Source organism: Cyclopterus lumpus, chromosome 17 (assembly GCF_009769545.1).
Source record: "Cyclopterus lumpus isolate fCycLum1 chromosome 17, fCycLum1.pri, whole genome shotgun sequence".
NCBI classification, from domain to species: Eukaryota; Metazoa; Chordata; class Actinopteri; order Perciformes; family Cyclopteridae; genus Cyclopterus; species Cyclopterus lumpus.
In genome coordinates this window covers 14,225,696-14,250,568 of record NC_046982.1, presented here as the reverse complement: position 1 = coordinate 14,250,568, position 24,873 = coordinate 14,225,696, and the positions used below count along the sequence as shown (strand labels likewise).

The following is a 24,873-nucleotide window of genomic DNA, read 5'->3' as shown; positions in this document are numbered from 1 at the left end:
GGAAGAACGTATGGAACAAAAAAGATGAGGGATCTCTTCTGTTTTTTGTTTTTTTATTGTTTATCTCAAGGTTATGTTACAGGAGAAAGACAAAAGCTAATATGAGGCTTTCCAAGATGTCTGACTTCATCTGGCTGACTTAGGCTCACATCAAACCTCGCTAAGCTTACTGTCCAGTGGAGTTGCGCTACAATAGGTGGGGAGTTGTCGCTTGTCAAATGGGAACCCCAGTGTCCTAAAGCAAGATCAGGGAGGGCAGAAACCTCCCGTGGAGCAGAGGGGCAAAAGCTTGCTTGATCTTGATGTTCAGCATGAATACAGACCTTGAAATTGGGGCCTCATGATTCTTTTCATTGTTTGGGTTTTAAGCAGGAGTTATCAGACTAGTCGCCACAGAGATATCTAGCTCGTACGATGCCGCTTTTTGATTCTCAAGTGTTGGCTTTTCCTATCATTGTGAAGCCCAAATTCACCAAGCGTTGGATTAGAGAGAACGTTGGATTAGAGAGAAAGTGAGATGGGATTACAGCATCATGAGACTGATTAGGTTTGATAGACTTGAAACATCCGAACCTTTCATTTAAAGCCCCAATTGAGAGACTCTTGAGACGTTCAGTACCAGAACAGGGAGATTTAGCAGCACCCCCGCTCCGATTTGAGCCACCCAGCTCTACCACACTGGCATTACCGCCACCCCTCCTCCGAACCACCATCGCTTTCCGCTGCTGCCACATTCACATCTGCATCTCCATGCACATCCTCATAGCCAGCAGCCCTGCCTGCCTCCTTCTCCCTGCACTCACTGTCTGCAGCTGCCCTGCTTCCAGTCCGCAAGGGAAAATGGGAGGGTGCTTAGGAGGGTGCTTGAGAGGGTGCTTGGTATGAATGGAGTACTAAAGGAGTTATGGCAGCTTCTTCCATTTGGCTTAATTCAAAGCTTCTCCTGACATAGTGAACTGTTGCATGCATGATGAAGTTAGGTAAGTTTTTCTCTCCACAGCTTTGCTCCACCATGCTATCATTTGTGTGAATCATTATGATGCACAAATGGTGTAGCTATTAGGTTTGCACCACAGATCATCACACACACACAGACACGTGGGATTGGTTAGTCCACGGTGTTGCCAAGGAGACGAACCATAAAAATAATCTCTGTTGAATTTTTAAAAAAGAGTTGCATGGCGCTGCAGTGTGAGTTGCCCGTAGAAGAACCTCGCTGGCTGTCATCCTGCTTTCTGTTCTTGTTTTATTGCAGCTTAGTGGAAGTCAACATATCAACACACTGTGTCCAACGCAGGTGCATTGTCTCTGTGCTGCATCATCAGGCAGGCATCTTTTGGGTGTTTCCAATCAGCCAGGCTGTCCTATTGGAATAAAACAAATGTCTCTTCAAGAACCCAATCCCCTTTAGCGATAACGGAGTGAAGCCTCCATTGATTCTGTCCAATGATTTGTATCTGCTTTGGTCCTTTGCTTGTACGGCTCTCTGGCTAGTCTGGATGAAGCTGGGTGGTTTGGTCGAAGCTAACCACTGTACTAACAACTCCTACCTGTTCAAAGCAATCAGGCCTTTGCCCATTGAAGATAAACAGAGCTGTAGAGCAGTTTACAATGTAGTGAATGAAGAGCAAAGATAGCGTAAGTCAATTTATTCCATGAACAGATTGTAATATGTACAGAAGATCAACGAGAGAAAATAAATTGAGATCTCTGTCCTACAATTTTATTATATGTATCTAATAATAACAAGAGCCGTATGTCATAATTACAAGATTATTATCTTCTTGTTATGTTGTGTAATGATTTCTTGTAAGTATGACTTTCGTATCTCGGAGTTATAAGATGTGGATCTTAAGATAACCAAAGTATCCTGCAGTTTCAATCGTTATAATGAGGGTTCAGTGCCCAGATCATCAGGTTAAATTAGTATCTTGTAATTATGATAGCTTTACCAGACAATTATGTGATACTAGTACAGATATGAGATGATAGTTTCTCTTAAGTGCAAGTTGTTTAACTTGCATTCAAGACGTATTAGTGTTGAAAAAAACTCATTGCATAATTACAAGATGCTGATGGTGAGGAAACCAAAGAATCGTGTCCACTTATTACAAGATGTAGGGTTCAGGACTTATCAATTTGTCAAATACATTGACTCACTTTATTTGTAATTATTTTATTATAAAATTAACAATGATGAGCTAAGAAAATAGTGAAAACGTGATAATAGTTTGGAAGAGGTGGAAGTCATAATAGAATATGTCTGAATGCTGCACACTTATGTAGATAGCTATTTGGCACAGCAGCATCAAGTTCCTGCTAACTAGGAAGAATCCTGCTACAAATGGCCCGGTCTTAAACCTTATCTTCGGCCTCAGGTGTCTCCAGTGTATTTTAAATGCTGTGTTGTCTGAAAACAATGTGCATCAAACAGGCTCAAGATGCAACTTTCCTTAACTGACTGCTTCTACAACACACGCGGCTGTGCACAGGCATGTGCTGGAAACCTTTAGCGTGCTAGCTCTCGCTCTGCAGTTTGCCGTGGTATCTCTCAGCTGTTGGTTTGGACTCATGTATCCCTCATTGCATGCGCTTCATAACAAGTGTTTTGCATTCTCCCCTTCCCCCCCCCCCCCACCCAACAACCCCCCCCCCCCCCCCATTACCTCACTCTGTTCCTCTTTGTGTTCCCGCCAGATGTTTCAGCCCATGATTTTGTTCATCCTCATTCTTGTTCTCTTCTCATCTCTCTCGTTCGCCGTCATCTTTAAGTTGGTCTTTCTCTTTGCGCTTTTCTTCATACTCTAGTCCGTTTGTTTTTCTCCACGCCGTCTAGTCATATCATTTTCCCCCTTCCGCTTATATTCTTTACCCATTTTCTGTTTTGTTTTTGTTTATTTTCCCCTCGCCCCGTTTGTTGTCTCCTGTCTGTTTTGTCCACAATCCACCTCACATATCTCCCCTGATACCACCACCACTACCTGCTCCCCCCTCGTATCCTGCACCTGTCCCCCATCCCTCTAACCCCCCACACCCACTTTCCACACCCCCCTTCCCTCCCCTTCCCTCCCCTTCCCTACCCCACGTCACTCACAGTCCGGTCAGAGGGATGAGCTGGAGTGGCGTCTAGGACAGGAGCGAGGCGTGGAGCCCCAGAGCCAGAGCCAGGGTTGGGGCCAGGCCCAGAGCAGGGGAGCCACAGGACTCACTAGGTACCACAGACCCCTGGCTTTAAGAGCAGAGGTCAGTGCCTCCTCCCTCCTCCATCTCCCTTTCCACCTGTGGGACTGAGTTGACACCGGCTCCACACTATAATCCCCGTACACGGGCCTTCTGTCAACCTGGACTCTATTTTCTAATAATTTCAAGTGATTCAAACACAAATGGTTTCTTCTTTGTGGAGCGACACGTCCTTTCTTTCCAGCGGTGAAATGTTGTGAAATACAGCTCTGCAGAGCCTGTAGACGCCCACAAAACCATGTGATTCTTTATTAAATTAAATGTGTTATACAGCAGGCAAATATATGAATGAGAATAATCTAAGCATGTTTTTACTAAATGCATTTTGAAAGTTGTCACATCATGGACACACCTAAAATAAAACAATAGTAAACATTGGTACAGAATGAAGATTATTATATATCTGGTCGCTTATGATCAGAAGGCCGCTCAGTCCAGCATGTCTAGTGACACTCCAGCCACCGACATCTTTTTAATGCTGAACGCGATTTCACTTCATTCATTCTACTTCCAGACTAAATATCCACTCCCACAGCCACTGATCTTTATTTATCTATGTTCATTTTCTTTTTATTTAATAGTTTATTACTGCCTTTTAACATATTTTGCTATGGATTTCAAAGAACCAAGTAGAAGGCAGATTGCATACGTAGCACTCCAGAGTGACAAGGCCTTCCTAAATTATGAGGCATTTCTTGCACCACGTGTTTCGATTGCATGTTGTGCATATATATATATATATATATATATATATATATATATATATATATATCTGCTGGTCGACAGCTTTGTTGCCCTCTAAAACAGTGTGAGACAGCTACAGTATATCGACTTGTTAGGCGTATGAATGCACTCAGTGTATCACGGCTGAGTCTGCACTCTGTCGTGAAGCCCTCTGGCATCGCTTCATCACCACCAGCTTCATGACTCAGCTCAGCAGATTAAATGTATGTAAAAGTGCAGCTTACACAGAAGAGTCACGAGACACTTAAACACACAACATCAAAGAGGCAAGTAGTACTGTTACTTCATCTCAGATCTGTTAAACCCTTCAGTGACTCGACTCTTTAATAAACCGGCTAGACGCTGTGATTCATAATTCGCTGCCCAATGCTCGCGTTGATAGACGAATTGCCCGCTGTTACATAATGCAGAGTTCTGGCAGCGGCAACGTGACATGTTACTGTAACAGTTACAGGTCTTCACTGTGCTTTCTGCCGCAGTGTAATCTGTGAGGTGAAATGAATGAATGTGAAAGCGGCTCAAATAAGGCAGGATTAGCCCCGCATTGTCGGCCTGTGTGATTTGCTTTTGACATTGGGCTGAACGGGAGGTGATCCAGGGTCAGTACACACTGAACAGCTCAACTTACTGTTGGAGGAAAACAGTAAACAGTCCCCGCTCGGATCGGAGGAAGGAAATCACATGAAAAAAAACTATTTGTCAAAGTCTGCACTGAGGACAGACAGGGAAGTCTCGTAAAGCAGTTGAAGAATCATTACATTCAAAACCATAAACATAAGCATCTCATTTCCCTATAAGCATTTATTCACTTGAAGGGAAATCCAAAAGTGCATTTCTTGGGGGGTTGTGGCATACTATTTCTTTGGGTGACTTCCTGGTTACCCAAGAAGAAGTAATTTTTACTTGAGAGGTGCTGGTAGACAGATTTCTGTTTTTAATCAAAGTGTCCGCCTGCTCGTTGTAGTTTTATACTTAGTGGAGACGCATGAGCGTGATATAGATTGACCCATTCCAAAAATGTCAAACTACTCCTTTGAGATTTATATACTTTCGTTTGAGGTTTTGATCAAAAAGATTTAAAGTTGCTAGATGAAGACATTTTAAGTCCAGATTGAAAATGTGCAGCATCAAATTATAATCGCTTGCTGAGATGCTGTAGAAGAAGGTATAATGGGTTTCCAACTCATTTGAGGTTTTTCAATGTTGCTCAGTGAGATTTAGAAATCCTAGAGAACCAATTTAATCAAGCGTCATCATTTCATACACAAAACCTTCTGAATATGTTTGACCATCAAATGCAGCCTTACCGAGAGACAAACAGAACGAATATGTGACATCATTTCTCCAAAGTGTTTTTAAAGTTACTGTGTGCTGTGCTGTTGTGGGTTCAGATCCGGGACATGCCTGCTTCTGACATCCAGCTTCGTCTGGATCATGAGCGAAGGCTGAGAGCGGAGGACCAGGAGGCCGTCAGTCCTCTTCCTCAGGTACAGCAATGCAGTCCATCACGCTGCATCTGCAGCGTGAGAGCTCCAGGACCACGCTTCACTTGTTCTGCTATCTTTGCTGGAGTTTAAACATGATTTGAATTAAGTGTCTTCACTGGAGAGGAAAGTCCAAATGCCTGCTTTTGGTTTTAGATTTAGATGGATGTTACACTGTCTTCATTATGTCGCATGCAATTTACACAAAGTCCCTTTTTTTGTACTTTTGCAAAAATGCAAACTTAAAAATGATCCTTTTAATCAAAGAATATATACTGGTATGTAGAAGTATAGCTGTATATTTTAAAATGTCAATGTTTTTTTCATTTTAAGAACGCATCAAAAATGAGAAAATTTCTCTGGTTGTTGCCTCGTAAATGTGAAGAAAATCCTAATTTTCTTAATATTCTGAAAAGAAACAGAATGTCTTTGTTTTTTTTTGGTTGGACAAAAAATACTATTTTCTAGCCAACAATTATCATATAATTATTATTATTATTATTATTATTATTATCATATATAATTATTATTTAACCAATAGACCTACTGAAACATTGTATGAGGTTGCATATTCAACTTATGGATACAAATTACCAATCATTTGCCATTATAATTTGAGTTTTATTACAGTTTTGAATGAAACCTTTTAGTCTCAATGTGAAGCACATCTTTCTTCTGGTCACTTCGACAGCATGAAGACAAGCGACTGCGTCTGGAGGCCCAACGTGGAGCTCTGGAGTTGCAGGGCCTTCAGACCCATGAAGTGCCCTGGCCTCAGGAGAGAGCCGTGCTGCAACAGGAGGTCCGCCTCTTCAGACGCAACACCATCATCTTCTACATGAAGCTCAGGTGGATCCTCGTGCACTGGAGGCTCGGCCGCAAGGACGACTCCGCAGAGGAAACGGGGAACACAGAGGTGAGTCTGAGGTTTAAGAGGTTGGAGGCACATTTAGGTATTTAAAATGTTTCCCAGCATCTTTTCTCACTGATTGATCGTCTGGTTATTTGGTCGCACAGCTGTTTGAGCGACTCCATTTGTTGTTCAGTTTGTTAATTCAGCGGTCGATCACTTTACACTCATCTTCTTGTACTACCGGTTGATTACACTCGTAGATTCATGTTTTGCTGGTTTTGTTTTGTTTTTAGGGAATGTTCACATAATTCATAGTTCTGCACTGCAGCTCCCCAGAGACCACAGAGCAGTTTTTACCAGTTTATTATCAGTTTATTCATGCAGCATCTTGTGAAACCTAATATGAGTGTACAGATGGTGCATCAGTGTGCCGCCCATGTGTACCCTGTGGGAAGTTTAACTCTCGCCCTTGACTTGACATTGAATCCCAACAGATCACTTTCTCAAGTCAAGTTTATTGTATTTCAACCACAAAAAGACCATTTTGTGTATCACCCCGTTTTACCACAGGTTCAATTCAATTCAATTCATTTCAGTTTATTTTGTATAGCCCAATATCACAAATTACACATTTGCCTCAGAGGGCTTTACAATCTGTACACATACGACATCCCTGGTCTGAAGTATTTTAAAAGATAAGGTTGTTTGTGAAGAGGCATGTGTTTGTGAAGTACTGAGCACACAACAAATGAGGAAAAGGAGGTTTTTCTCTGCCCATTGCATGCTGGAATAAGCCGAGCGACTGTGAGCCTGAAACAGAATGTGTTGGTACAGAAAAATATTGTGCATGAATTAAAACACAGGCTTTTCATGGCCGTACGATCTGTTCCAGTTTGAGAAGTTGGAAGGCATCCCAGAGCTGGGAGTGATAATGGAACAGGCGGAGGGGGAGTCAGATCGAGACGACCGACTATGTTTACCACAAACTCCAGTGAACATCCCCAACCCCATCATCCCTCTGCCCTTACCTGATCCACACCTGCAGCATCAAAGACAGGTACCCACAATTACAACTCCTCCACTAGTTTTTGGATAATTTTTTATGGAGAGTTGCAACTCCAGTGACTCCACTGTCTAACTCTTTTTAAGATATAACCTAAACTGAGCATTGCATTATTTAACAAGAGTCCAGTTTTCAGTTCATCAGCCGTGTTGTGATGTAGAAGGTTCAAACTGATTAAACTGAGGCTGTGGTGAAAAATGAAATACAGTGGAGATAAGAAGATCCATTGCATTTAAAAAAAATCTAACGCGGCTTTTCAACAGCTTAAAATCAGCTCATTATTTAGCTTTTGCTGCTCTGTCAAACACATTTTGTTTCATCATGCTTTGGAAACGACATATCATTTTTTATATGCCGTAGTTGTGTTGTATGAATTATAACAATACAGGTAAAGTATGTGCATTAGTCCATGCCAGAGTACTTCATTACTTAATTTTCACAGTAGATGATTGCACAATTTCATGTAACCCCTCCATGCTACATATATAGAAATGTTAAGTAATACAAACTATATTAAAGAAGAGAAACAAAATAAGTAAAATACAATACAACACTTCAGTAATTGTAGCAAGAGAGAATCCTATACTATATTTACAAAAAGATAGTATACAGTTCTATATATATATATATATATATATATATATATATATATATATATATATAACTGTATACTATCTTTTTGTCTATTAGTCTATATATATATCTTAGTCTTCACAATCCTGTCAAATAGCAGACATCCATGAGAAAAAATATATATATTTATACTGTATATATACTGAACAATATAACTGTAAAGTAGTATAGTTTACATGTTGATTGTATACCATTCTTTTAATTTCTAGAGTAGTAACTCTATTTTCTCAACTAAATTGGTGTGCTGAGCTTTTCCATTTCTGTCATTCATTGTCATTGTTTGGCAGCCGCTTATTAGAGCAGTTCGACATGGTATGCAGATGAGAAACGTGGCCTAGATAACTAGTTAGAGGCAGTAATTATTTTTGAGAACACAAAACATGAACCCTACTCAGTTACATGCAATGTAGACAAAAGGAGCTTCTGTTCTTCAGGCTGCCAAAGGGTTTTCCCTCATGGCGTGTTTGAAATCAGTACATCCAGAGACCACTTTGCCCCGCTGTAAAAACAGAGAAAGCTCATAAGTATTTGTGGGTGGATGCATTATTAAGATGTCCTAAGTACTCTACAGTACTGTGTTTTGATTTTTCCACATCATAATAATGTTTTTTCACGTGATCTGACACTGTTGCTTTACTTTTTCTTCAGTTTTAATAAGCATGCCCAGTAGACTATATTAAGCGTCATGCATGAGAGCAGAAATGCCGACTTGCTATAGTAAGCATTTGCACACAGGGTGAGATAATAGTATGTTAAGCCAGAGAGAGGTCATTGAAGGTTTTCACTCAAGACTTGGACAGATTCATTCCCTCTGGTGCTGCTGATGTATGTACTGTTGAAGTGCTTAAGTATGTGTAAATACTGTAGATGAGATGTGTTGTGAACTTTCATCTCATTTAATATAAGGAACTCAGTAAATTAGTATTTAAATATAAAATTGTGTTACTCCAAACGGTTAAGGGAGGACCTCACTGTGACATAATAGTTCTCAAATCAGCTTGAAGTATCTCGAACAACCCTTTCAATGGCAACATTTAATTTAGCAGAGACTTTTATGTAGCCGGCCAGCACACTGGTCGGTGCTGTCACGTCACTGCAAAAGGGACTGGGCCCTTCCTCTGTCCCAGCAAAAGACACGGTGGGTTTCCTCCTTGTAATCTGGTTCTCTCCCACATCAAAAGACATGCATATGAATTATTCAAAAATACCCGTATCACTGCATCTTGAGTGCTGACAGCTACTCCGTAACAAGGGTGAAAATCCCCATGGGGAAAATGTGATTATAGTATCTTCTGATGGCATTGGGGTAATTTTTGTTTAAAAAAAAAATAAGACTGGTGCAGTAGAGCGCGGCGTGTATTGCTACACATAATGTCTTTAAATTTAAGGTATTCAGTGGATCTCTAAATTAGCTATTTTTTGTGCAAATGATTTAAGAAGAAAGAAAAGCATTGGACACATTTATTAGACTTCAAGGATACACATAACTGCATTTCGGTTAGAAACGCTGAATGTAAACATATCTGTGATTATTTAAGAAGATTCCACAGCTTTGACTTAAAATAAGCTAATTAGCCCACAGGGTAGTGAGCTACCAAGCTGCACTACTGATATCAGACTGCTAGCTGGGGGACCTGTATTTTTTTAGATACAAAAAAGAAAACAGCTCTCCACACACCTCTCTGAGCAGGGAAAACACGCTCTTCACGTTCTCAAACCTCCTGCATTGAAATTGGACTAAAATAAATACATGGTCGTTGAAGAGCTTTTTGTTGCAGCTTTAAATACTGCACTACTCAGCTGGATTTAATTTAATTTCAAGTTAGGGTTTTTGAGCGTAAGATTGTATGTACACCTATCTGTGTGTACAGGTTTTTAGCTTTTTAATGATCAAGGTAGGATAGATAGGAAAGGACAAGGACAAAAGAAGGTGGGGAGCAGGAGACGGATGGGAATCCGGATGGAGAAGTTCAAGTGAAATTGATTTGTAAAGCACTCACAAAGCAGGTTTGTCCCAAAGCGCTTCACAGAGAAACAAAGGACAAGCCCATCAAGATGAGGACAGAACTTGCCAAACTTGCCGAATGTTCATGTGTGCCTGGGTGTGTTGGATTAACCTTTCCCAAAATGATTGTTTTGTCTGAATCCTCCTTGTGCAGTTTGGGGAGAACCGGCAAGTGCTGCAGGCCCTGCGGACGCTGCTGGAGGAGTTTCAAACGGAGCTGCAGGAGGAGGAGGAGCGGCGATGCCAACTGCAGCAGTCCTACGCAAATGACAAAGCCGCCTGGGAGGTCAAGTGGGCAGAGATGAAGTGCCAGTTCGCCCAGGTACAGATGGCGTCTCAGCGGCCACCTTAAAGGGACAGGACACAATCTGGTGTAGAGAACTAGCGGTGCATTCAATAAGCAGCATGGTGACAGTAAACATGTTGCCTTCTCCATGGATGGAATCCCACTCAGGGCAAAGCAGTAACGAGTAAAAAAAAAAGAGAAAGAAAGAAAGAAAAACACAAAAATATTTGTATTGTTTTTAAACTTCCCCCCAAGGCCAATTCCTGTCATATTGAGAGTGCATCAAGGGAATGACAGCTCCATTCCCCATGTGACAAACAAATGGACAGAATTCAATTTATAATCACCCCTCAGCAATTACGTTAAAACAGGAAGGACAGCTTCCAATAAGATGATAATATGACGAATGGCCTTATGAATATATGCTTGGCACTAATGAAAATGTCACTGTGCAAACGAATGCATTCGACATTGTTCCAGTGCTTCTACGTGAACTCCAAATGGCTGAAAGCACTCTCTTGTATTCCTAATGGGAGTTTAAATACTTTCTAGATTAGGATCAGAGTTTATTCATCTAAACCAGATCACAGCACACAAGGTCAATAAAAAAAATGGTTTATTCACAGTTACAGTAAAAGGCCAAGATGCTCCAAGATGTTTTTTAGTTTTTTTAGCATTGACAACATTGGAAAATAAAAGGGTTCAAATGCTTCACTCTGGCGGGACGAGGGGAGGCGGACTGTGTTTCAGTCGTGATTCTTGGTGCTCAAACGTCGTCAAAGTTTATGGACAATGTTTCGGTGACAGTGTTTCGTTAACATATTTATTGTTGTGGCCAAATCGACAACTCTTGAAAGTTATCGCTTGGTACTTTTATTTTATGTAGTTGTGGTCAGGACCAACCTCATTTTATGGGCATTGGGCATCACGGCTAGACAACACTGGTGGAAGGTAACAAAGTACATTTACCCAAGTACCGTACTTAAAGGAAGAGTTCACCCAAAAACAAAATGAAATGTGTATCGTGCTCGCCTCAGTCGGCTCTCTATGGAATCAAATGGCCTTAAGAAGAGCGGAGCAGTCATTCAGTATGAAAGAAGCTTTAAATAATGTCTAATCAACTAAAGAAATCTTTGTTAACTAAGGCCAAAGACAACTAAGAGGGAGCAGCCGTACTATTTGGGGTGTGTTTGAATTTCATGGGAGATAAAAAGATCAATACTACGTTTCTAGTAGCGGCAGGGTCACCAAGGGCATCTACGAGAACTAATTTACTTAGTTTCCTCTGATAACAACATGTTGAGTTCTTCTCTTGCTCCAATGTGCTTCGTCCTGGTTAAGACTTCTGAAATATGCCCCATAACTCCTGGTTCTTATTCAGGATTATTACGCAGCCCAGCAGAGCAGAATTGGAAATTACCTTCACCTGCGTCTCTATATGTGGATTCATTTTTGAGATATTAATACCAGTCTGGCTCATGTTTCAATTCTCTGGTTTGGTTCTCCAGGGTCAAGCCTTATAAATGATGGGCTATATGTATGGTGTCTCACATCTTGGCTGTTAGCATTCCGTCAGCAGCTATTACTGCACATGTTATCCTCCCCAGTTTAAAAGCATAGAAAACAAACATTTGAATGGAGTTATGTAAGCTGAGGTTTCATGGCAGCCTTGACTTGCTCTTCACGGAGCTGCAGATTCTGGTTTGTACCATTATGTTGAGGGAGCCGGACTGAAGATCACAATAGCTTCACTCTGTTCTGCAGCTTTGAAGATTTCTGCAGTTCGGCTGAATCCTCGGTTTATGTCCTTCCACCAGTGAGTGGTTTACAGGATACATTTGGGAGGGCAGCCCTCACTCTGGTTTTTACTGTGTGTCTCTGTCAGCTACAAAACAACTACTGGTGATTTGTTTATGTGCACAGCGTTTGATATATTGGGATGTAGATGGGATGTGTTGCGTCTTAAAACCCAGAAATTAATTGCCGTTTTCGCATTTACGGTTCCCTCGTCTTGGATTTCACAGTTTCTTTTTTAATGGGCTTTTGGTTTGATGCACCTTAGCATCTCCATTGATTCTCTTAATATTTATTTCAGCTGTTTGATTCAATAAGCAGCCATTTCATCATTATCTTGTTTATGAATTGCGTTAGTTTGGTGTCATGAGAAGGATACATAGGATAAAAAGTGACTTGTATTCTGTCATTTCTGCTTTGACTCTAACATGATCCATCTCTCTGCTTTGAAAAAGAAAATTGAGTTTACTGTTGTCTTTTGTTCTTCCTTTTGAAAATGTTTGTGCTTTCAAACAAGAGCAGAGGTTCATCTGAGGAATGTATATCTTGTTTACCTCCAGCTTTATGGAAGGCGATTATCCCTTTGGTACTTTAGAATAGTCAAGGCTAGATATATAACAAAAACTCACGATTCCTGAATAATTGTTGTTTATATGTGCAGCATAAGAATGACTAATCAAGCCAACATCCCCGTGTCTTTGCTTGTTGACCAGCTGGAGGTGGAGACACAATGCCAGGTGCGAGGCGAAACTCAGGGAGGTGAAGGGGAACCGACCGAAGACCCCGAGTGGGCCTTGAAGCTGGAGCGCGAGGAGCACCGGCATCTGCTGGCCGACAGCCACAACACCTCCCTGGACCTCCGCTGGAAGCTGCAGCACGGAGAGAAGAGGTGGAGCCGCGAGAGGGGAGACCTGCTGGAGCGCTTCGACCGGGAGCGGCAGGAGTGGGACGGCAGCATGAGGGAGCTCCAACGCAAGATGGAGAGGGTGAGAGACGGGAGGAGCTTTTGATTGTATCACATGGTCTTCCTCAGCAAATAGTTTTAAATCTTCAAATCTCTATTTATTTCTGAGCTCTTTTAAGGACTTCTAGTTCACATTGGCTAAAAGGGTGAGATTGAATGTACATTTTTGACAAAACAATCGCACCACAATGTGCATTTAGTAGCTGATCTGGAGCTTTCTATGGCATCACACTTTTGTTTCTGAATGACTGAAATAATAAACTGGCAGCCTCGAAACCACTTTGAACTGAACTTCTTTCCAAACGTTACAGATCAAACTGGTAAAAGAAAACAGCACAGAGAGAGAGAGAGAGAGAGAGAGAAATGAAAAAATGCTTAAAAAACATATTTATCCATCTGTAAAATGTAGGGTTTTTTTGCCTTTTGAAAATGTTCAAGCCTTCAATCAAGAGCAGAGGTTCATCCAAAGAACATATTTCTTTCTTACCTCCAGCTTTATGCAAGGCGCTTATCTCTCTGTAGTGTGGTACTTTAAAATAGTCACGGCTATCTAATAAATACTCAGGATTACTGAATAATTGATGCCCTGTGTTGATTTAATGTCCTCGCTTGTGTGTCATGTACAGGGCAGGCGATAAGAACATGAGCTGGTAATATGATATGAGTGTGTGAGTATTAACATATAAAGCAGGGACTTGAATAATAACACACTCTGAAAACAGAAAAAGAAACTGCTGATGCACCGTTGAATATGACACAGAGCAGGAAGTAGAGATGCATATTCTGCAAACTACAAAGCACAGGTCCCCAACTGAACTTTCCTTAAACCTTGAGCATGAAGCAAGGAACTAAAGCCTGACTGTTGCAGAAGGATTACTCAGTGGCTCACATTTGATCATATTTAAGGAAAGCAAGGTGTTCATATGTGAAGAAAGCCTCCCACTGCATAAATTCAGCATATTGTAAATGTAAAGTAATATCAGTATCAGTATTGGCCTCGTAAATAAATGTAGTATCAGTCGGGCTGTAATGTTTTACCATTATCGGTCAGATGTTTTAAGGTGGGTTTATATGAGGTACTTATTGGTACTTAGAGGTACCATAGCAGTACCTGGCGGTCAGCACACCCCCAGTTTGCATTAAAAAAAACAGTAGTACATAACTGGAGACAATCAATGTACTGCTATGGGCAGGGGCAGCAGCAACATATCATTTAGACAACTTATAGAGAGGTTCACCCAAAAAATATCTATATCAGTTTAAGTGTACGCTATATTTAAAATATTTTCACCGCTTTAACTTTCCGTCACACAGCCCTTTCCAATGGGGAACTGAAGCTGTTTTTTATTCGGTCTTCAAGGGACCAGACTCCATTGGAAAAAAACTGACATTTGACAGCAGATAATATGTAAACAATTTGGATATAAGTACATTCTCTGACTGTTCACCTGATATATGTATTGTGTCATTCTTTGTGCAGCTGCAGAGAGAGCTGAACACCCGCGACATCACAGACGGTGGCTCGGACCACAGAGGCGTGTTCTTTCCTCAGGACCGTCCCTGCAACGCCCCCCGGTCGCCGCGCTCCCCCTGTATGGCCACACCCATCCCTGCTGCCCCTCCCATGCGCTCCCACTCTGACTCTGAGGCCATGCTGGAGGAGCAAGGGGCTGCGAAGAGGCTGAAAGGCCCAACGGAGAACCTGTTCCTGGAGGCGCTGTCACTGGACCCCCTCAGCGAGCGGAAGATCCCTTCACCCTCCGGACTGGAGAGTGAGAAGAGGTTCCCCTGCATGAAGGAGGTAACATACAGTTGTGTAGCGCTTTAACACATGAAACATAAGTCATTATGTAAATTACTAAATGGAATGTTTTCTCTATTTTGTGACATTTTAAAGATTCAATTATTACTTAATTGGTCCAGAACAGGCAAGACTATTTTATTAGAAGCCAGAGTTAAAGCCACTCAATGAAATGATTGTGGTGCTAAAATGTTGCCAAAACGCAATAAAATTAGTTTTAATTGTTTTGTTTTGTTTTCCTGGAGTTAGGGCCTATAAATCATCCTACACTGAACATTTTTCCGCATGATTTAACTATTGTATCTGTTGTGGTTCAGGCCCTGAATGAGATTTTGGAGAGAGAAGTCGATCCTGCGAGCCCAGATGACGAGATGGGCAGTGGGAGTCTGCTCAGGTAACCTCACGAAAAAGCTTCATGTCAAAATAAGTTCAAAGAGTGTTTTCATGGATAAACTATTCCGTCAAATTTATTCTGCTTCATTTAAATAGATAAAGCACCAATAACTGGTATGACTGATTATTCAGCCTCCTGCAGCATTTGTGTTGCTCATACATACACATCAACCCCCGGAGAGATCGGCTATTGATTCTATTAACTGTTACTTCCCCTGGTGAAACCTCTGTGAAAGTTTCTGTTATGGCGACGTAGAAATCCAGCTCACAGTGCTGTTAAATAATTCAGAAAAGTTGCTTTTCAAAAAATATAAACACATATTTGGGATTGGCTGTCAGCAGCGGGAATATAAAGGATATGAGATCATAATTGGGTTGTGATGTTTGGTTTCAGTGTTAATGAACTGTGTGTGTGTGTGTGTGTGTGTGTGTGTGTGTGTGTGTGTGTGTGTGTGTGTGTGTGTGTGTGTGGTGTGTGTGTGTGTGTGTGTGTTGTGTGTGTGTGTGTGTGTGTGTGTGTGTGTGTGTGTGTGTGCGCGTGCGCGTGTGCGTGCGTGTGTGTGTGTGTGTGTGTGTGTCCAGAGCCAAGTCTGTGTGCTCCATGAGCGACTTCCAGCGGTTAATGGACAGCTCGCCGTTCCTCCCCGACAAGACTCACCACGGTGATCTGGCCCAAGACGACTTCACCCCGCCTCTGTCCCCGGACGACCTCAAGTACATTGAGGAGTTCAACAATAAGGGCTGGGACTTTCCAGCATCCACCTCTGGCCCGGATTCTGCCCTGGAAGTGTGGACAGACAAACCCACCGAGGCCCGAGGAAGGGAGCTTGTTCTTGAACCATTCCAGCCTGCCTCCTGGTTCCTCACCACCAGCGCCACCCTGACCACCAGCACCCTGAGCAGCCCCGAGCACTGCCACAAGTCCCCGCTGAGGGGCAACGGAGCGGGGGCTGCAGGGATGGGAGTGGAGCACTACGGGGTCCACATGCTACAAAGCCCCACCAGACCTGGGGCAGTTGAGCACCCTACTGCCCAAGACCCAGACTTCCTGTTCGCCAAAGTGACCAAAGCCAGGGGCGGAGGAGAGGCCGGGGTGGGAGCCAGTGGGTCAGATGAGGTGTTCAGCAGTGGGAGGTGGGCACGTGGGCTCCTGGACGGTGGGGGGTTGAGGACTTCTCCTAGCCAGTCTCCTATCTGCCCCGCTGTGGGCTTCACCTCCTCTCTGGAGCTTCAGCTCTCCAGAAACATGAGTGACGACATGAAGGAGGTGGCCATCTCTGTGAGGAACGCCATCCGTTCACCGCCAGGGCCCGTCGTTAGGGACACCTCCTGCCAGACCAACGGACTCACCACGCGAGGCACTCAGACCACTCAGACCATCAGTGTGGGTCTACAAACGGACCTGTTGAGGAACCTGACCAGCAGCCCCCACCGCTGCCTCACCCCAAAAGGTGGGGGGACGCCAATTTCTTCCCCATCACGCACCCTGAGGAAGGTTCAGTACTCCCCTGTCATACAGAGTAAGTTTGAGCGACCCTGCTGCTCGCCAAAGTACGGCTCGCCCAAGCTTCAGCGCAAACTGTCCACATCCAACAAGGCTGAGCTCCCCAACACCAACCGGGCACCCACCCCCACCACGCCGCAGAAGGGCAACAACGAGTCAGCGTGGGCCCGCTCCACCACCACCCGCGACAGCCCCGTCCATACCACAATCAACGATGGCCTCTCCAGCCTCTTCAGCATCATCGACCACAACCCCGTGGCCTACGACTCCATGCCGAAGTTCAACAAGTCCCCCAGTCACTCTCGCCCCACCCCTCCCTCCACCACCGAGCCCAGCCCTGCCCACGGGGCTCTCGCCACGGACCCCAGGAACGAGTGTTTACGGATAGCTCGCGGGCGCTCGCCCAGCCCCGTGCAGCTGATAGTGGAGACTCAGGGGGACAAAAACGCAGAAGTGGTGAGCGTAAGGCAGGACCTGTCGGCCCCGCCAGGCTACACGCTGGCTGAAAACACCGCTCGCATCCTTAACAAGAAGCTGCAGGAGCAGAGCTGCAGAGAGGAGCGGCGGCTGCAGGCCGAAGGACAGAGCGGCCGTGGCAGAGACAGCAGCCGGCAGGCCGACTCCGACAGAGGACAGTCTGGATGTATGGAGGTAAATATGCAGACGCACTGGATTCAGCGCTTCTTTATTTATGACTTTGCCTTGGATTTTCCCTGTAATGGTTGAAGACAAACCTTTAGGCATTTGTGGTTAATCAGAGAAAAAGCTTAACAACTACGTTATAATATCACTAAAATGTTGCTTTTTTCTCAGATGGAAAGCACTGACTGATGCAATGGTAATGTCAAAATATTTGACCCTCTTCAAAAATACTGAACTTTTCTTCTTGGCTGTATGTAGACACTCTTTAAGGTTTCTCCTTGTTTTAACTTTCACTGAGGCCCGACCGAACCCTGATTCACATATCGAATAACTGGGGATGTGAAATGATCTCACAGTAATAATCTGAGTAACAGAGTTAAATACTTTTTTTATCATTATCAAATGTTCAATCAGCATTTTAAGGGGCTCTAGTTTTTGGAGCAATTTGATTTCCCCGATCCAAAAACACACCCAGAACAGGTGCGCTGACACGTCGGTTGGGCCCTTTTCACCACCCATTCAGCTGACCTGCAGGAAAAAAATGAATGACAGACAGAAAACCATCTTTCTGTTCATGTTTAAATGTGAAACATAAAAAAAAAAATATTTACCAGTACGCCACAAAAGACAATTAAAAGTAGGTCATGCTGTAATAAAGCTGTACGATATAACAATACATACCAAGAGATGCGCTTAATATTTGAAACTATAGCGTAACAGTGAGCAACACAATGTGCTAATTAATATGTCCACTAACATGAAGGAATCACCAGCTGCTGCTCACTGAGCTGCAGAACAGACAAGACTAAGATTAGAGTCTGACATGTGATGTTATGGATGATAGGGGAGTGTGTGTTTTCTGCAGTCATTCACTAAGTGAGGCCTTCTGTGCATGACGGATGGATAATGAATGGAGACGGTAGTTATGCATATCTTGCTGTGAATCGTATGTCTCTCAAATGGATAAATATACACACTATAACTATAACCAAAATCTATATGCTTTACGAAACAATGTATTTGCTGCAGTACGTTTACAGTCAGTCTTTTGCTAATCCAGTATATAAATAATAAATCAATAATAGTTGTGATTATTTTTAATGACTTCTTCAGTCGTTTATTCTATGTCAGAAAGTAGTGGAAAAAAGAACAGCAAATGATTACATTTACAATATGTAACTAGCAGTAATTTTCCTCATTGAATTAATGATTTATTGATTAGTTAAGAAAGATTGTTATCCACCAATTTTCTGTTAATCCACCAGTTGTTTTTGCGCTAAAGGAAATATAGTCCACATTCAAACCATTTCCAAATTATATTGGATATGTTTTGTGATTTTCTAGAAATTCAATAAAGTTGAAACCGTCCTTAGATGAAATAACCTGCCTTCAATCTGTTGCTTTTAAGTGAATTACAGCTGCAGCGATTATGTCAGATCAATTGTCCAAAAGAATTGTGTCCCATTAAAATATCCCAAAGTCATCACGTTGTTCACTGTGTTCGACTAAATGTAACAATACACGGCAATACAATATGAAAGAGAGAAATAAAACGGCTTACATATTTCTTAAATATATGACAAATGATTACTTTAAAAAAAAATTCTGATCGATTGAATAACGACTCAAAGTTTCAGCAATGCCGAGGATGACAATGTTCTCCTGGTAGTAACTTTATCACCTTTATCGCGGTGTGTATAGTCACGTCATCCAACCCTAGTTTGGTTTATTTGTAGCCGCTCATATCGAATGTTTTTATTTATTTCCAACAATATCCGACCGGTCTGTGTATCTACATCAAGGTCACTGTCCCAGTTGGATTTTTTTCCAGGTCTAAAGCGAATGGGTGTGTGTTTACTTCGCTTTCTGTGTGGTCTACAAACTGAGCCACCTTATGTCTTGTGGGAAACCTCTCAGCCTTTGTATGCCAGACTTGTCAGACTTCCTCTTTACCCAATTTTACCAATTAACATGTCCCGCTCTATCTCCCCCCCCCCCTTTCCTCCCCTCTGGGCTTATCTCTCCCTTCCCCTCTTCCCTGTCCGCTGTGCTCTGATCCAGAACCACACTGTCATACTAACAACTCCTTGGGGACTCTAACTCTGCTTGTCTCCGTGATGTAAGTTTGTCTTCCTCCTCCTCTTCCTCCACGAACCTTTTGCGGTGGCTTCACCAGCCACACGGACCGCTCACCTCACGCCCTGCAGACCATTCCTTCCCCCCCCCCCCCCCCCCCCCCCCCCCCCCCCCCCCCCCCCCCCCCCCCCCCCCCCCCCCCCCCCCCCCCCCCCCCCCCCCCCCCCCCCCCCCCCCCCCCCCCCCCCCCCCCCCCCCCCCCTCACCCTCTTCATTAATGCATGCTTCACAGGACGGCAGAGTGACAGTGTGTGAAGCCATCGGAGTGGTGTCAAAAGTTGTGCGACGGCCATACATCTGTATCTTTTGTGTTGATGCACGCATGATCCGTTTCTTTGTTATAGACCATCTGTTTTTTAAAGGACCATAATGGTGTTTTTTGCATGTTTTAGGCCATTAACCACATAAATCGCTGGTGTCATACCATTCATGTTGAGATTATTCAATTTTTAAATACATTTTCAGCCAGAACGGTATGAAAATCCACTTTAAGAGACGAGCATGAGAATGTTAATCAATTACAGCGGACATTTAATACGCTGGATATTTATTTGAGAGGTCCATCGCATCTGAGAGCAGCAACTGATTTGATAAAACTTTTACATGTTGGCAGTAAAGCTTCATGTTGAGGGGTAGATATAAGCTTCTGAAGTCATTTATTCATTCACTTTTCACTGCTCACCATAAAGGAAATGCTAGTGTTGAAAAGATAGCTAACTTTGAAATTAGCCAGCATGTGTAAGCTGAGCTGGCAGCTGGGTAAATACACGTTACCACGGCTAGTTTTTGTCTTTTGTCTTTTTAAAATGGTTGAAGCTAAATCCTGGTGAGCACGTTTTAGCTGTAAGATTTGTAGATGTTTTCACAGCAGACTTTTTTAGAAGCAATTGGTGCGTCTCTAATTTTTCCGAACAGTGTGCGATGATGACATGTCATCCCCATGTTCCCAGAGTCCTCGTTGTAAGAGATTGAAGACGATGGGAACATAAAACCCTGTGAAATGTCTCCTTAATAAGTCAAGAGGATGGAGTACGCATCTGAAGTAGTTTCTCACGGTTCAACAAGTTGATTGTCATAGAAATGGAGGAAAGTTTGGCGGTAATGTAAACGATTTGACATTAACGGGATGGATATTGCAAAACTGCCTTTATGGTCCTTGAAAGCAAACTCAGTCCTCGTGATTCAAAGAGTTTTCAGAGTGTCTTGACTGCCGATCAGATAACACCTGAACCAGTAAACAACTCTTTTGGAGGTTTCACACGTTCCTGTTGTTTTGGGGGGGGGGGCGTATATAACATCTGGATTATTCTAACATTGTGTTTCTACTAGGTGCTCCTCTTGTCAACCACGTGTGCGACTTGATGGACTGTGACGTTTTCTTGTGATGTTTTTACTATTTTCACCCTTTTGGTCATACAGTGTTTTCTTTCTTCTTCCCTCTTCCAGTTCCCCCATTTCCTCTCGCACTAACAAGTCCTCGAAAGATTAACCGAAGACGACTGCTTCTAACATTCATCACGTTCTATACTGCATCACCTGTTGGGGTTGTGTGTAATGCCCAGTGGCTATTAACTGCTTTCTCTGGTCCATTGTGCATGCGTAAAGGGGAGATCCACCATCAGATACTCTGACACTGTGATACATGTTATCAGCCTGTCGGTGTATTTCTGTGAGTGCTGAGCTCCTCTCGCCTGCTCGCAGTTCACTTAGTTCATTTCCTACATTTGCTAAATACTTGTGAAAAAGCAAAATGCTGAAAACTAATTAAATTTTTGGGATTTTAATATGGTAGTTGGCTGAAGAAAAATGTTCTGGTCTGTTTTGATAACTCACCTTCATGATGAGTTCAAGTGCTTGGAAAACGCTTTGAGAGTTCAGGGTCGGCTGATTAAAACATGTTAAAACAAGTCAAATTTGAAAAGACAAAATAAATATGAAAACATAGATATTGTCACAAGGTTAATGCGTATTTTGTAATGTTTTGTGTTCAAAATGCTGCAGCAAATGTAAACACACATCCTTTAACTAAATACATCTCATATTAAAACCACATTCATGAAAAAAGTCTTTAACAGACAACACTATTTAAAACCGTTAATTTACTTCTGTATTGGCCAGAGGTATACTGGTATAATATAAAAAAGCTTACAGTGGAGTATATGAGAGTGTTCATATTGAAATGTAGCAGTTTTGTTTTTCATTATTTTTATGGACTTTATGATCATCCATCAAATTCTACAAGCCATGAAATTGCGCAAAATAGCTGAACTTTTGTTCAGTTGTGAAATAATGTGTGCTTTAGTTCTTTTTGGTGCGATGCTTCTTACAACTTAACCGTTTTCTTACTTAGGCCAAAAATACATCCGATTTTGACCCTGATGTTTTAAGAAAAACAAAATATTTGAACTGCAATATTCTCCATTTGGCTAAGTATCCATGGTGACAACAAATTAAAACGTGCCGACAGATGCGATCACATCGGTTTCAACAGTGTCCAAGTGTTTTAGGGTGGATTTCTCCTTTAAGGTTGAAGCATCGACTGAGAAGTTGATGTGAAGCTGTTCTCGTTCCCGTCTTCAGCGGCCTCTCCTGTCTCTGACTTCCTGTTGACATTACTGCTGCATGGTCTGTGGTGTCATGTTATCTGATATATTAGCATCTCACAACTTATCTGTATTTCCAGTGTGTGTACTCAATCCATCCGTTATATACATAAACTAATTATTTATTGATGGAGACGCCGGCCATCCGTCTCTGTGACTTGTTTGCATCTGACTGATTTTTTTTCTTCAGTTCATCCTCTAATGCCACCGCGGCCTCACCTCTGTGTATTTTTAGCGAAACTAGATTTTTTACTTTGTGGACTCGATGTCTCCCATCCGTCAGCCAAAATCTAATGCCAGGAGATGAGCTATTTATAAATCAGGTCAATGGTGCGATGTCCCGGTTGTGATCGTTCAACCAATCACACTCTTCTTATCGTCCTCTCGTTACTCACTTTTACTGGTTTCATCTGGGGGACAGATGCATAAAAGTGTATGTAATCTACTCACCATTAATCTGTGTGTATGCCTCAGCAGAAATATGCATACACAATCTTGAACCTGATTTATAACCCCCTGTGTTTGCATTAATCTGTCATGCACATCAGTCATTGTGACACCAATGGATGGACATAAACCAGGACAGTCGGGTTGTGTGGCTGCAGTTTGTGCTTGTGTTCTATTTGACTGGATCTTATTTTGAAGGAGGCTGCTTCCTCCTCATTTCACTCATGACACATGCAAGAAGGTCCCATGTTAAACAATGTCCGTTGACAATATGGCATTATATCCAGTAAAATGTGGGTACAGTTACTTTGAACAAGGGACTTTGGCTGGTTAGGGGCTTTCATTTTTATTGGTTAAACATTAATAAGATCCAAGTTGGAATACGCGCTCTCTGAAAAGTTTCCCAGTCGTACTGTAATAAGAAATCAATTAAATCTGAAACCATTATCGTGGTATATATCTATTGGTTTTGTTTTTTCAGTTTCATCCACAGTTGTTGCTTTACTCATTATTAATATTTTGTACCAATTCAATATGATAATTTAGCTTTTTTTAAACTTAGTCGTATCTTGATGAAATCATAAATCGATATATAGTGATACAGAATTACGTCATCTGAATAAATAAAAAAACAATATCAGATACTTTACATCAATAATAATTATGCTTATGGGAATACCCCAGTGTAGTTAAATATATTAAAAAAAAAAATATTGTCAAGCTGTTTTCTGAATCCATGTTGCGATATATAATCCAGTGAAATTATAAATAAACAATGGTTATATTTGTAACCTAGATGTTTCTAGACATTTCTTCCTGACTTTGCAAAACAAGAGTTTACAAAATAATCTCTTACTCGTTTGTTGTGCCGCTTTAATGCTGCAGGATTTGATTTTAAAACAGTGTACCTAATAAACTGGTGCTCCGCTAATGTAAAATGATGGCTCTAGACCGAATTGAAACATACAACCAATAGAAATCGGCTGAGAAAGTTCCTATAAAATGGCCTCGATTCTTCTTTTTGACGCAATCAGTACGTCTTTGCTTAAAGTAGAAGATTAATCACTTCCATTTTTTGTTCACATTATTTATACATCTTCACGCTGCTCACTCTTTCACTTGCTTTCATTTATGTCTAAATGTGTTCACTTGGTGTTTATTTCGCCTAGTTGCTCCCCCCTCCATCCCTCCTCACTGACGGCTCCTTGTCATTGGCAGGACCTGCCTCGCTCTCCGGTGGCTCCACCCCTGGACTCCTGTTTCCTGAGACCGGCCTGCCCAGCCAACCGCCGCCCCCCCTCGCGCTGGGCCTCCCTGTCCCCCTCCCTCTCCCCCAAGTGGAGCCAGGGCACAAAAAGGAGGTTCACCTTCCCGCCGCCGGGACACCGGGAGAGCATCCTGGAGGGCGAGGAGCCAGCGTGAGGCCGTCCTCTACCTCCTCCACCTCAGCCTAAAGGACCCAATACCTCAGAAAACCCTCAAAACTAGAGACTCACAATGGAGGGAGCCTGAAGGGGGGGTCGGGATCCACCCAGTAGCACCAGCTGACCATCGAATAACCAGAACTTTTTTAGAAGAACCTGGAATGTACTGTAACATCATCAAAAAAAAAAACTACATTTCCGTAAGAGGTGCCTGCACACTTGAGTTACTCATAACACCCAACGTGTGTAAATTGTAGGTCAGCTGTTGCATTTCTATAAAGTTTACATGAATTTCTTTCGTTTTTCGTTATCCAACAACAATTCAATATGAGCAAACCTTCTGTGTTTTGGTTGCCAGCCTTTGAAGCGTGACTTTTCAGTTTAGTTTCAAGGAGAGCAAACAAACAAAAAAACAAACGACTTCTGCTTCATCGGGTCTGAAGCAGAGACACATCAATGTCATGGATGATATGGAGCTCTGTAGACATGTAGAAGACGGTTGACAACAAATGGAACAACTTTATGCATATTTGGAAGGCAGTTGTACAAATATCAGTCAAATATTTGCATGCCTTTTGAACACTAGCACTTTAGTGCATGTACATACGAGCTTTATTCATTTGTGATCACTCGGCTGTGGGGGGGGGGGAAAGAAAAAAATGTCATGATGGGAACTCTCAAGCTGTTGTTTTTGTTGTCACAAGATTTGCATTGACTAAAACAATGAGAATTTTTAAGTGAGTTATTGTACCTACCAGGCTGTATTTGTACAGTTGTTACTATTGGATATTAATTACTTTTTCTTTTGAGAAGAAAAAGGGATTGTGGGGAAAAAAATGAATGTTTTAAATGAAAAG

General features: G+C 42.3%; 1 protein-coding gene across 1 annotated transcript in view; it reads left to right on the top strand.

The window, feature by feature from the left end:
* LOC117746177 (microtubule cross-linking factor 1) overlaps positions 1-24,873 on the top strand; it is a 55,636-nt gene extending 30,763 nt beyond the window's left edge. The window contains exons 6-16 of the mRNA XM_034555127.1: positions 3,097-3,243; positions 5,376-5,471; positions 6,160-6,384; positions 7,214-7,378; positions 10,177-10,344; positions 12,816-13,088; positions 14,547-14,867; positions 15,185-15,261; positions 15,843-17,415; positions 17,578-17,602; positions 23,811-24,873. Coding sequence (XP_034411018.1) covers positions 3,097-3,243; positions 5,376-5,471; positions 6,160-6,384; positions 7,214-7,378; positions 10,177-10,344; positions 12,816-13,088; positions 14,547-14,867; positions 15,185-15,261; positions 15,843-17,415; positions 17,578-17,595 — 3,063 coding nt within the window. The 3' untranslated portion in view covers positions 17,596-17,602; positions 23,811-24,873. The remainder of the gene's footprint in view (positions 1-3,096; positions 3,244-5,375; positions 5,472-6,159; positions 6,385-7,213; positions 7,379-10,176; positions 10,345-12,815; positions 13,089-14,546; positions 14,868-15,184; positions 15,262-15,842; positions 17,416-17,577; positions 17,603-23,810) is intronic.